At 45.9% G+C, this 12,777-nt stretch overlaps 1 protein-coding gene across 1 annotated transcript in view; it reads left to right on the top strand.

Moving 5' to 3' along the window:
- The window catches only part of ZMPSTE24 (zinc metallopeptidase STE24), a 22,967-nt gene extending 18,546 nt beyond the window's left edge, over positions 1–4,421 (top strand). Inside the window, exons 9-10 of the mRNA XM_019547720.1 lie at positions 476–619; positions 2,001–4,421. Of these exons, the coding sequence (XP_019403265.1) occupies positions 476–619; positions 2,001–2,225 (369 nt within the window). The 3' untranslated portion in view covers positions 2,226–4,421. The remainder of the gene's footprint in view (positions 1–475; positions 620–2,000) is intronic.
- The last annotated feature ends 8,356 nt before the right edge of the window (positions 4,422–12,777 follow it).

The raw sequence follows: 12,777 nt of genomic DNA, 5'->3' as shown, positions 1-12,777 counted from the left end.
GGGGCCCAGCAGGGAGGTGGCTGTTCTGGTCCCTACTTAGGAAGACGGAGGCAAAGAAATCGTTAAACATGTTAGCTTTGCCATCCAGTGTTTAATCTGTGACCTGACCCTCCTGATTTCTTTCTACTTGCCCATACAATTTTTTTATAGTCCACCCGAGTAATATGGCAGTTTCCATTTTTTGTAAGACTCCTTTTTGCTTAATGGACACTAACTTTATAATTATGTTGTAGAGCTACAACATGAAAGCTGGAAAGTCAAGGACTTGAGAATTGGGAAATTCAGTTAAGATTGACTGCAGTCTTAAGTCAGCCACTTTGTATGCATTATAAGAGGTTTTTAATTGCCTAATGACATGCTTTTTCCCCCAAAAAATACATTTATTTCAGATTATAACTGTAACGTAAGAATTTTAATCAATAATTGTATGCTAAACTAAAAGGCCCATTTTAATGGGAATATTGTTTCTTTCTAGATGAACTCCTTTCTCTGTTTCTTCTTGTTTGCTGTATTAATTGGACGGAAGGAACTCTTTGCTGCATTTGGTTTCTATGAGACCCAACCTACCCTGATAGGCCTGATGATTATCTTCCAGTTCATTTTTTCACCTTATAATGAGGTAAATAACAACTTTTATGAAAAATAATCTCTTTAAAAGAGAGAGAGTTGAATATCAGACTGCTTAGGTAGTAACTTAATCATTTTTCCTGGTATTATTATTACAAGGAATTGTTTGGAATTTCTGGTGGCAGTATTATGTAAGCACTTCACCTTAATTGTTATGGTTAGTGGTCTGGAAATCCTATTATAATTTACTGCAACAATCTCTGAGTGGTGTGAGTAGGCAAGATCATAACACAAAAATATAGGTTATTTATTTATGTGTTAGATTTATATGCGGCCCTTTCCAGCAAAAGCTCACAGTGGTTTACAGTAAGAAACAGCACATAAAAGAGCAAATGAAATATTAAAGTAAAAAATGAAATATGATTCAGTCCAAGAAAGGCAGGCAGATAATGCATTTTAGAAACAGTTTCAGGCCATGATTGTATCCTGCACTATAACCTCTATTTTGCTGTAGAAATCATTTTAAAACTATGTAAAAATCAAATAATAAAAGGCCATTTTAAAACAGCTTCCTGGAGGAGTGTCAGTAGAATGTATTGAGAATCATTGAATTTATGACACATGACACAACTGCTGTTTTTCTGATTTTAGTTTTTTAAAACATGGAGGCTTCCATGCAAAAGTGTTTTATAAAATATATTTTAGGTTTGATTTTTTTTTTTTTTGTTAGTCTCATCTCTTGTGGTTTGTAGGAATGATATTCCAGCCTAATTAACACAAGAAATGACTGCATGAACAAATAATCATGACATGAGGTATACACCTTGGCTTTCTAACATTGGTAAGCTATGTCATGGTAACGGCTCATGTACATGCTTTTACCAAGCAGTAACGGTGAAGTAGCTCATGTTAAGTGAAGTGTAAGCTACCTTCCGGTTTACTGTTGAGGGAGGAACATGGTTGGACAGGGACAATGAAGTAGCTGAAATACTATAAGTCCACACCCTAACTAGCCTTAACAGTAGCTTGTTTGCATGTCCAAACCAAAAACAGTTTCAGTGGAAAAGGTAGGGAAAAACTTTTGCTTTTTTGATTTTTTGCTATGCCAGAGTGTCCTGTCCCCAGAGTATGCTTTGACCTCCAAGCTTCCACCCTCCATGTCATGGAGCTCAGTTGCTTTCCTCCTGAATTTTTTGTTGCAAGGAGTTACCTTTTCCTCTTGGACTATGCTCCTACAGCTCAGTTAATTTCATGGTCTGTAAGAAAAAGAACCCAAGGTGGTGGTTGTTCTGAAGATGTTGCAAGGTTCTGTCAATGCTCTCAGGCTTGATTGCTGACAGATTGCATGTTCTTACCAGATGACTTTCCAGCCCTCTAAGAAAATTGCAGATTGCTGAGATTTTATGTCATTTTGATATATTTTCCCCCCACAGGTTCTCTCCTTCTGTTTGACTGTACTAAGCCGCCGATTTGAATTTCAAGCAGATGCATTTGCCAAGGAGCTTGGGAAGGCTGAAGACCTGTATTCTGCTTTGATCAAACTAAACAAAGATAATTTAGGATTCCCTGTTTCTGATTGGATATTTTCAATGTGGCATTATTCCCATCCTCCTCTGTTAGAAAGACTTCAAGCCTTGAAGGACTCAAAGCAAGACTGACTGGAATCATGATTGGTTCAGAGACGGTGCTTCCAGCTCAGAAACAAAATTCAGAGCTGCTTGGGGTTTGTTTGGGTTTTTGTATTAGTATTTTTTCCAATTTAAGTGCGCCATTACCAGTAGTACCATGTCCTTGTCTTGAATGTAGTTACTCCCTGAAATGGTTATTAAATTTAAGTGAATTTTAAAAGAAAATAACCTGTGGGTCTGATTTTGGAGAATGGACTTATCTGAAGGCCTTTCTCCACTAAATGTGATTTTTGGATTGTAGAGCAGACTTTGGGGAAATTAACACTCATTGCTCCTGAAGTGCCCACCTCTTAAGATTGTGCAAAGCTTGAATGTGGCTTTTGATCCTTTCACAGTATCTTTTGGTAAACCCAGCTGTAGCTTTCCTCCCAAGTCAACGCGAACGGCGGTGCCTCAGTCCTGTACTAGCTGTTGTCAGGGAAGATGAATTGGGTGATTTGACTTCTGCGAAAATAGTTTACCCTAGCCAATCACTGTTCAAATGTTTAAACAAGTGAGCAAGTTGGAATGAAGATGTGAGCTCTTTTCCCTGGATTAAGATCCGTGTCTTCAGTGGATGAAAATGCTACTTTCAGAGATGTAATAAAACTGCCTCCTTCCCTGAATGGGAAATTGAAATGAATTCCAGCTGCAAAAATGTGTGATCTTGTTCTCAATAAAATCATCGCTCGTGCACCGTAACCAGCAGACTGGTAGCAGGGCTCTGAGTCAAGCTCCAAGGACTGCTCGTTCCCCTTCCTAGTCTGTGGACCATTGAAGTGTTAATAGAGAAGCACCAGTGAGATCTATAGAAGAGGAGCAGAGTGAGGGAAAGTTGCCAACTTCTTGCCCTTCCCTTACCTTTTGTAAAAAAAACAACAGAAGCAACAGCTTTACATTCATTAGCCCTTGTATTTCCTTCTCACACTCCCATAATTTCCTCATCAGCTACACAAGTAAGACATACAAGAGGGCAGTTCACCCATTCCAGAGAAAAGGGAGTTAGCAGGTGCATGTAGGACCAAATTTGGAAAAAAAGTGGCAGAGCTGCCCACTGCTAGAGCATCAGCAGAGATCTGAAAATGATGGTTTAGGCGAGTGGCTGAAGGGGTATGTGTGATGGAGGGACAGTTTCAGGATGTGTAAAAGCCCAATGTGGATCTTTGAGAGTTCTCGCCCCCCAGCCCTGATGGAACATTGGACAATGTATTATTTCTCAGTATAGTTGTATCATGTAAAAGACAACCAGGCTGCAATATCCAGAATACACACTGTGGTATTATTTACTTCAGTGAATTGGATGTGCCTAACATAGGTTTAAATGGAGTGAAGAAGAATCAAGTGGCTAATCCAGAAATGACATTGTACAAAGCAGTCACCTGCTTTTCCAAATGAAATGTTTGTGAAATCGGGGAATTCTCTTGCCACCTGTTGTAATTTCTTTTTTCTAATTTAAACTACTTGCTGAGAGAGAAAAGGGGGAAATGTTTCCAATTAATTAAAACCGGGACTTTTGTGTGAAGTTCCACATGTGCAAATCAAAATTGAACACCGTAAATGCTCTATATAAAAGTATTGTTTGTCTCTACCAGATTCAGTAGATGTGGTAACTTGTTTGGCATATTCTCAAAAGTACAAACAGCTCCATGGTAAGTGAGAAAACTGACTTGAAGGAGCAAATTCTGATGCTGTTGTGTGCCTGATCTCTCAGTTGGTTCTAGCTGCTGTTTTGCTATAAAAAAAAAATGTGTTTGTGTCTTTGAATATGTCATGCTTCTCTTCAGCACACAATACATTTATTTTTTAAGCAAGGAAGTTAAACTAAGTTTAAGAATGGTGTGTGTTGTGATTAATATGTTTTAACTCTTTAACATTGCGTTTTTTTCTTTGCTTGCTTTGAGGTTTTTAGTTTCTGTGATGATTGTTTTGGTTCAATGAAAAAAAAGCATTTAAAGCCCAAACAAGAAGTGTAATGTGTTAAACTTGAAAATTACACTGGTAAAGCAGACTTTGGTACTGAAACAATATTCTGGGTGGCTTTCTTGCTAACAGAACCCTGGCTTTATTCACAGGATGCTTTTGCACTAAGTATAAGTCGAGTGAGAAGCTAAAGCTATGTCCGCAGAACATGACAGCACTCTTGTAATGTTATTGTTTTAGTTCTTGTAATATTCTTTTGGTTTTAAATGCCTTGTTTTGTGTTTTGTGCTTGTGAAGCAACATGATGCTAGTGTTGTGCATTAGTCTCATGTTGAGTTAAATGACCACAATAACTGTGTTGTCTTCAAGAAAGCTGGTCATGAAAATTGCCTTTTTACTTTTGCAGCGTTAATGTAGTTAAATGGATTGCGAATGCAAAAGTGGTGTCAGAGAACATCAGCCTGTTGCTCCTAAAAAGGAGGCAAAGTGCTTGGATGAAAAATCTGTAAGGACTAAATTCTCCAGATCAGTGAATTAAATCACTTGTGCATAGAATATCCATGGCTTGTGCAGATGTGCAGCCTTAAGTGCATATAGCAAAAAAGGAGGAGGTGTTTTTCCACTCCCCATTTTTTTAACCTCTTGCAGTTATACAGTCAAATATTTAAGACCTTACATGTTCAAAAACATCTCATCCATGTAAATAACTAGTCTGGGTATGTTGTAGCTATAGCTTAAATAAATTAGTCATTAGTTTAACACGTGGAAAGCCTGACTAAGGTCTCTGGTACCTTAGACAGTTTTATCAATAGAACTGGAATTCTCCTGACATGTTTGTGCATGTCCACACACACAGTGGCTGAAAACTAGAAATAAATATTGTCAAATGAAGCAGATCAGCTGTGCCCAGCTGGTCCACTTCGTTGGACAAAACGCATGTTATCCACTGTCGTGCAGCATTAATGGATGGGATAATGGGCAACATGTTCTCTTGGGGTTTGAGGGGCCCTATCCTGCACATCCTGGGAATTCCTGTGCAGCATCAGGTCCCTTAAGCCCTGGGAGTACCTGGGCAGTTTGCCCCTCTGGGGCTTTCTTCAGGCAGGAAACCCTGACTTTCTCCAGTTGGGGAGATGTACTCCAGAGATTCCTGGGGACAAGTCTCTGAGAGAGGGGAAGGCTGGCGAGCACTCCCAGGGCTTCACGGGCCCAATCCTGAATGGGAATTCCTGGGATGCACAGGATCAGGCTCCTGAACCACCTGCCCAGGGTGACTGGGGAATGCAGACAGCTCCAGGCTGCCCTGGCTCTCGCTTCACAAAGCAAATGGATGTCTACTGCTAAATAGCAAAAAATGGATACTACTTTTGTCACAACCACAAATGTTTGGCATTTGTGATGCAACAAGGGGCATAGATGTCTGTTTGCTTGGTGGCGAAAGGAGATGCCTATTCCCCCCCCCGAACAAACCTTAATGTCTGTGTCAGTGGACTAACACCACCTCTGCAAGCAATAATAAACCCTAAGCCAACAATGTAAAGCTAGTGTTGGATTCAGCTTTGCTTCTGTCAGTCAAAGCAGTCCTTTAGCACCAATCCTATACTGCTTTTTGGTAGTTGCTCTGGCAAGTTTTGGACTCTGTTGCCTGCTACCAAGAAGCCTGCTCTACCCTATTTTAAGCTCTCAGTTTATTTTGGACACAGCCTCTTTTTCTGTTCAGATATATTTAGAGTGGACAAAGATGGCTTTTGTGCAAAGGGAGATATGTCCCAAGGCCACAATGCTCCAGGGTGAAAGGAGCAGGAAGGAGGTACTGGCCCTTCTCCCCTTTCAGGAAAAGGCTGCAGAAGCCCAATTCTGCAGAAATTGTAAGAACACAGATGTGTACGAAGCAGTCGCAGAAACGGGCAAGCCAAGGGGTACAGGTATGGTGAGAAACAATGCCAGGCCAAGGTGAGGGATCTCTGGTAGATGTACTAAGGGGTGATCCTGCGGGGCAGTAAGTTTGGATGCACCATAGTAACTTTCCCTTCTTATAAGGACCTCTGTGCCATTTTTGGTGATCTCCCCAGCACCCTGGTTGTCCTTCTGGAAGCCTTGCAGGAGCTTGAAGAATCTTCCAAGGTCCATGGCAAGAAGGACAGATGTGAGGGCAGACTGCACCTTGTCATGCATCCATAGATGCATCATGAGCAGGTTCAAGGAGGTGATCCTCCCCTTCTGCGACACTGGTCAGGCCGCAGCTGGAGTACTGCGTCCAGTTCAGGGTCCCGCACTTCAAGAGGGATGTGGCCAACACGGAGAGGGTCCAGAGGAGGGCCACTCACATGATCTGGGGGCACCAAGGCCAGCCCTACGAGGAGAGGCTAAGGGACCTGAACCTGTTCAGCCTCCACAAGAGAAGGCTGAGAGGGGATCTGGTGGCTGCCTGTAAACTTGCCGAGGGAGACCAGCAGGCAATGGGAGAGTCCCTGTTCCCCCAAGCACTACCGGGAGTAATAAGGAGCAATGGCCGTAAGTTGAAAGAGAGTAGGTTCAGGCTGGACATCAGGAGGCGCTACTTCACGGTCAGGGCGGCTAGGAGCTGGAATTAACTTCCAAGCGAAGTGTTGCTCACTCCTACCTTGGGGGTCTTCAAAAGGAAGGCTAGACAATCACCTAGCCGGGGCCATTTGGGCACAGCATCCTTTCCTGCCGTGGCAGGGGGTCGGACTTGATGATCTGCTCAGGTCCCTTCCGACCCTACCAACTATGAAACTATAACCCTGAACTTCTGTTGGACGACCAAACGTAGTACCACCGGAGCCCATTCCAATGGACAGCATAGTGAAGGGATCTCTGGTGATGGGAGCAGTCTTTCTTTCCCTTAGTATGTGCTTTCCTTCTCAGCATGTCACCTGCTGTTTTGAAAACAGTATGCTTCCCTACATGCAGAGAACAAAGGGATGCTGGGCAGTAAAGTGCCAGTTTTTCTAATGAAGACCTGCCAGGCAGACAAGAGTAAAGCTTTAGAGATCTCAGCTCTGTATAGCACCCACTAATGTTTCAGTTGTGCAGCACTACATTTGTTCAGAAAACATGGCTAGTATGCAGCTTGGAACCCAGGTCAGCGCATCACTGGGTATGGAAAATGGCTTGCAGGCACACTGCATGATCTGGTGGGCCTGGCCCCGGACACTTCCCTCGTGTGCTGTGCCGAGGGAGATCCAGTGCTCAATTCCAACCTGTGGCTAGGCGGTCTGGCCAGTTTGCAGAGAGTCTTGCTTCCTTGCACCTGGGACAGCAGCAAGAAAGTGATCTAGGAGGGAACCGCTTTATTCTTTGCTTGAGGTTTGCTTGAGACTCTTGTCTGCAGCAGGTGCTTTCTCTGAGTCTTGGTCATTTGTTAGTGAAATACCAGCCAAACCCCCAAGGGACTGCAGCGATCATTTTTTATCTGGTCTTGGCAGCCCTTTGTGTGCTCTCCCACATGCCCTCCTCCCCACTCTGACTTGTACATCCTCTTGAACTTTTATGGGCTATACAAGACTCACTGTGCCAGCAGCCACTATGAATGCTTCTACAGTGGCTTCCCACTCATTCTTCATTTGCTTTGTCTCTTTGAACTTTGTAGCAGAAATTATTCCAGTTCTTTCTTCCTATGTGCTGCTTTAGTAAATCTAACAAGCCCCACCGGCCTCTTCGACCCTTAAGAGGGACACATTCAATGGCGACAGCCGGGTTGGCTGAAATAAGGGAATGCTCTTCAGTGGGGATATAAGTGAAGCATGGATGATGTTGAGTGACAGTGGGCCAAAAATGAAAGGAAAATTTGTTTAGGAAAGCAATGGGAGAGGAAGACACTTGAGAATAAATTGAAGCTCCAAAAAGAGAAGGTAGAGATGGTGTGGGAAACAGGCAAGCATTGTGGCCAGAGGCCTGGACCTATCTACTCCATTTTCACCATTTCATGGTGTGGAAAACCCATTTACAAGGAGTCAGACACCACCACATCCCACATGCAAAACAGTACCACCCTCTTCCCATGCACCTACTATTTGGCACCCACAGAGAACAAGGAGAGCTGAGTTTGTACACACAAGCACTTGCATGATGTACTAACATGCATGTTGCACTTCTTTTGCCTCCTTCACCAGTGTGTTTGCTTTTCCTTATGTTTACAATATTAATAGGTGTTTTGCCATGTCCAGTGTTTTTTTGGCAGGTTTTTTTTTTGTGATTTGGTTCTACATTTGCCTGATCTGTCTGGTCTCGCTGAATTGTAGCGCTGGGCTCCTGTAACTTTCTACTTCTAATAAATGTGTTGGTTCAAGAATTTCATTCTGAGCTCTCCAAATTTGTAGTCCCATACATGCAAAGGCAGAGAAGCACCAGGTCCCTCCATCTTTGACTAGATAATCCTACCTTTTGCAAAAAAATATACCTAATTCAAGATACAGCCCTAAAGTGCTCTCTTAAGGCCTCCTTCAGCCAAAAAGCATCTCAATGGGCTTTAGTAGCTGAGATTACCTCTGGCTGTTCAAAGTCAGTGCATACTCTGTTCACCTTCTTTTGCCACCCTTGTGGCAGGAGCTCTTCTTTAGTCTTGCAAGTGTTGTTTCACTGTGTTGTGTTGCAACTAGGGGTGCACCGATTGAGATTTTGGGGTTTGAGATCGATAGCCAATTTTTTTTTTAAGGTTCCATGTTGGCCAATAGCAATCTGATTCCGATATGCAGTCGGGCAGCTCAGAAACCAGCGTCTGACTGGTAAGTCTGGTGTGGGGGGTCAGAAGGAGGCCCCCATGGTGAGGGAGGGAATGGGGCAGAAGCAGATGCTGCCCAGCCAGGCAGGGCAAGGCATGGGATGGAGCTGTGAGCAGCTTGTCTGGGAGGTGTGGGGGGTAGTGGCTCCTGCCACTGCACACACCCTAGGAGGACAAGTGCCCCCAGATCTGCGCATGGGGCAAGGCAGGCTGCCATTGCGGGCTAGGGCCAGGGCAGCACTGAGCTCTTCTGGTGCGGGGCTGGGCTGCACTGGAGCAGGCAGTGGTGGCACTGGGAGGGGACTATGGTGGGGCTGTAGCCACCCCAAAATTTGCTATAGCCTCCCATTGGCGCTGTCACCTGCCCTGAGCACGGCCTGGCCCAACACTCCCACTGGGAAGAGCCCAGCCCCAGCCTGCAGTGGCAGCCTGCCCCATACACAGACCCAGGGGCACCCCCCCCATGCCCTCCTAGTATGTGCACAGTGGCAGGAGCTGACGATGCCCTCCCCCCACCGGACAAGCCGCTTGCAGCTCCGTCCCGTGCCCTGTCCTGGCTGAGCACAGCACCTGCTCCAGCACCACTCCCTCCCTCACCACAGGGGCCTCGATCTGCCCCCGACGCCCCTTCCCTCCTCACACAACAGACTTACCAGCCGATGTTGCTCTCCAAGCCACCGAGCTGTGTTCCTAGTTGCATGCATGTACAGCTGGGCACATGCACGGGGCATTTATCAGCCACATTATTGGCCACATCAGGCAAAAAAAGCCGATTTCCAATACTGTCAATTTTCCCTCTATCAGTGCTGATCTGATATGGGACCAGTGTATCGGTGCACTGCTAGCTGCAACATAGCCATGAAGATATATGGCTTGCTGGAGTTGAGTCATGAGACCTCTCCAGTGCATTTCAAATGGTCAGCGGTTTGCACACGCTGCTGAGCCTATAAGTATGCGGTGGGTCCGTCCCTCCCCATCCTCCCCTCCCTCCCCCCCCCAAGGTGGAGTATCTTGCATTTTTTCGTATTGAACATCATCACTGATCAGGTTTCCATCTGCCCACTTACTAAGCTTATCCATGTCAGCCTGGATCACTAGCCTATACTCAGGTGTGGATGCTATGCCCCAAAGTTTAGTGTCATTGGCAAACTTGGCCAGTGTGCTTCTGACACCAATCATTTATAAAGATGTTAAAGAGAACTGGTCCAAGGACAGAGCCTTGGGGGACATCACTGGTCACGGAGCGCCAGGATGATTTGCTTCTATCAACCACTACTCTCTGGGTCTAACCTCGGAGCCAATTTCCCAGCCACCAGACTGTGATGTAGCTGAAGGCATAGTTGTCCAATTTTTCTATGAGGAGACCATGAGACACCAGATCAAGGGCTGTTTTTAAAGTCCGGAGATATAATGTCAATCTCTTCTCCCTTGTCCAGGTGATAGGTCACCTGGTCATAAAGGGAGATGATCTTGGTCAGGCAAAACCTACCCATGACAAACCCATGCTGGCTGTCCCTCAGGATGCTACCCTCAGCCAGCTTATCCAGAAGGGTCTCCTTGATAATTTTCTCCAGAATCTTACCGGAGATTTAGGTCAAGCTGATTGGCCTGTAATTCTTGGGATCTACTTTCTGCCCTTTCTTGAAAATGGGTACCACATTGGCCTTCTTCCTGTCTTCAGGTACTTCACCTGAGCACCATGAGTTTTCATATATTTTTGCCAATAGTGGGCTATAACAACTGCCAGCTCCTTGAGTACTCTAGGGTATAATCTGTCAGGACCAGCTGACTTGAAGATGTCCAGCCTCTCAAGGTGTTCCTTTACAAGGTCTACACCGATGCTGGGTATAAACACATCCTGCAAGGTAGGACAGTCCCTTTGGGTTGATGAAAGATGGATGCGAAGTACCCATTAGGCAGGCTGGCTTTTTCCTGGGAGTCGGTTATCAGTTGTCCCATTTGGTCCACAAGGGGTCCAATGTTACCCTTGCTTTTTTCCATCTCCCTACATCTCTGAAAAAGGACTTTTTGTTATCCTTGATATGTGAAGCCAGATGGAGTTTGGTTGCAGCCTTGGCTTTCCTGGTCCGTTCCCTGCAGGCACGGTCCAGCGCTGAGTACTCCTCCTCAGAGGTTATTCCAGCCTTCCACCCTTTATAAGTCTCTCGTTTTAGGTGTAGGAGGTCCTCAAGTTCCCTGCTGAGCCAAGGTGGCTGCTGTGCCCTTTTGCCACCCTTCCTCCGAGGTGGGATGGACAACTGTGCTGTCAGGATTGCTCCCTTGAGGAACAACCACTCCTCTTCCTGCCGAATCGTGGTCCCTTAGGGCCTCAGAAACGAGCCTCCTGAGCTTGTCAAAGTCAGCTTTCCTGAAGTCAAGGACTTGCCAGCTTTGTGATGGATAGTAAAGGTGATCAGCTCATGGAAAGCTGGGTGACAGTGACCATCTATTCTTAGGTCACTGACTAGGTCATCCCCTTTGGCCAGTACCAGGTCCAGCAACGCTTTACCTCTTGTTGGCCCATAGACTTCTTGAGTCAGGTAGAGCTCATCCATGCACATGAGAGAGCTTTGCGACCAATCAGATTTGACTGAGTGCTCTTCCCATGAGATGTCTGGGTAGTTAAAGTCTCCCATGACAACCATGCACCAAGAGTGTGCAGCCTCAGCCAGTTCCCTGGGGAATTCCTGGTCCAGCTCTTGTTTCAGGTTAGGAGGTCTGTAGTAGACTCCTACCATGGTGCCCCCTGTGCCACATTCCCCATGTATTTTAACCCAGAGGGACCCCACTCGTCCTCCCTGAGTGCAAATGTCAATTTACAGGGACATGTAACTTCCCTCGACATAGAAAGCTGCACCCACACCCCTTTTATCTGCATGATTTCTCCTTAGCCATTTATACCCATGGCCCAGTCGTAGGTGGAGTCCCACCAGGTCTCTGTTATCCCTATGAGATTGTAGTCTTCCTTGCTTAGAATTTAGCAGTGTACATTGCCAAAGAGCCACAGTCGTACGTAACGATGCGACGTGATGGCTCTAGAAGCTGGTCGCCGTGGGCTCGTGCAGTGATTCAAGGAGACGCACGTTCACTTTTCAAGAGCTGCATGTGGCCCCAGAGCTGCTGGTTGGCCATCCCTGCTTTAAACTGTCCAGCGTAAGAGCCCCATATGACAAACAATCCACAAAAATGGATTTTCATGAAATTTGAAGAGGAATTATTATTTCTGCACAAATTAATGAACCCAATATGAAAAATATCTGTGGAGCCATAGAGGGGCAGATTTGGGTCATATTAGAATGAAAATGTCCAGTGTTTTTTTTTTATTATTATTATTATTATCATTATTTAGAGGCTCCTCATAGTGTGAGGCCCTAAACTGGAGCTTAAGTGGCTTAAGTCTAAATCTGGCACAGCCTGCTCTAGAACCTGCCCTGGACTCTGCCAGCTGGTTCTAGACCCCAACCCAATTCTAGGAGCTGCCCAAGAACCCCAGGGGAGGTGCCCTAGAGCCCCTGGCTGCTCTATGCCCCCGCACTAGAAACCCTGTCTGCTCTTTGCCCCCACTCTAGAACCCCCGACTCTGCTCTACCCCTGCTCTAAAACCCCAGTTTCTTAAAGCCTGACCTGCTCTAGACCCCGGCTTTAGAACCCCAGCAGCCCTGCACCCCCTGCTCTAGTACCCCGGGCTGCTCTACGCCCCCCCGCACTCTAGAACCCAGCGCCTCCGAGGGCGGCGCCCTGCTCTAGAACACGGGGGAAAGGGGGCGGAGGCGACGCGGTCCCGCCCCGCGCTCGTCACGTGCGGGGTGACGTGACGTGACGCGGCGGGGCAGGGCGGGGCGGCGCTGGCTCCTTTGTCCGGGCGGCGCGGGGCGCGGG

The sequence above is a fragment of the Crocodylus porosus genome, unplaced genomic scaffold, assembly GCF_001723895.1.
Source record: "Crocodylus porosus isolate Cpor-Errol unplaced genomic scaffold, CroPor_comp1, whole genome shotgun sequence".
Classification (NCBI taxonomy): Eukaryota; Metazoa; Chordata; order Crocodylia; family Crocodylidae; genus Crocodylus; species Crocodylus porosus.
This window is presented reverse-complemented; position numbering and strand designations above follow the sequence as displayed.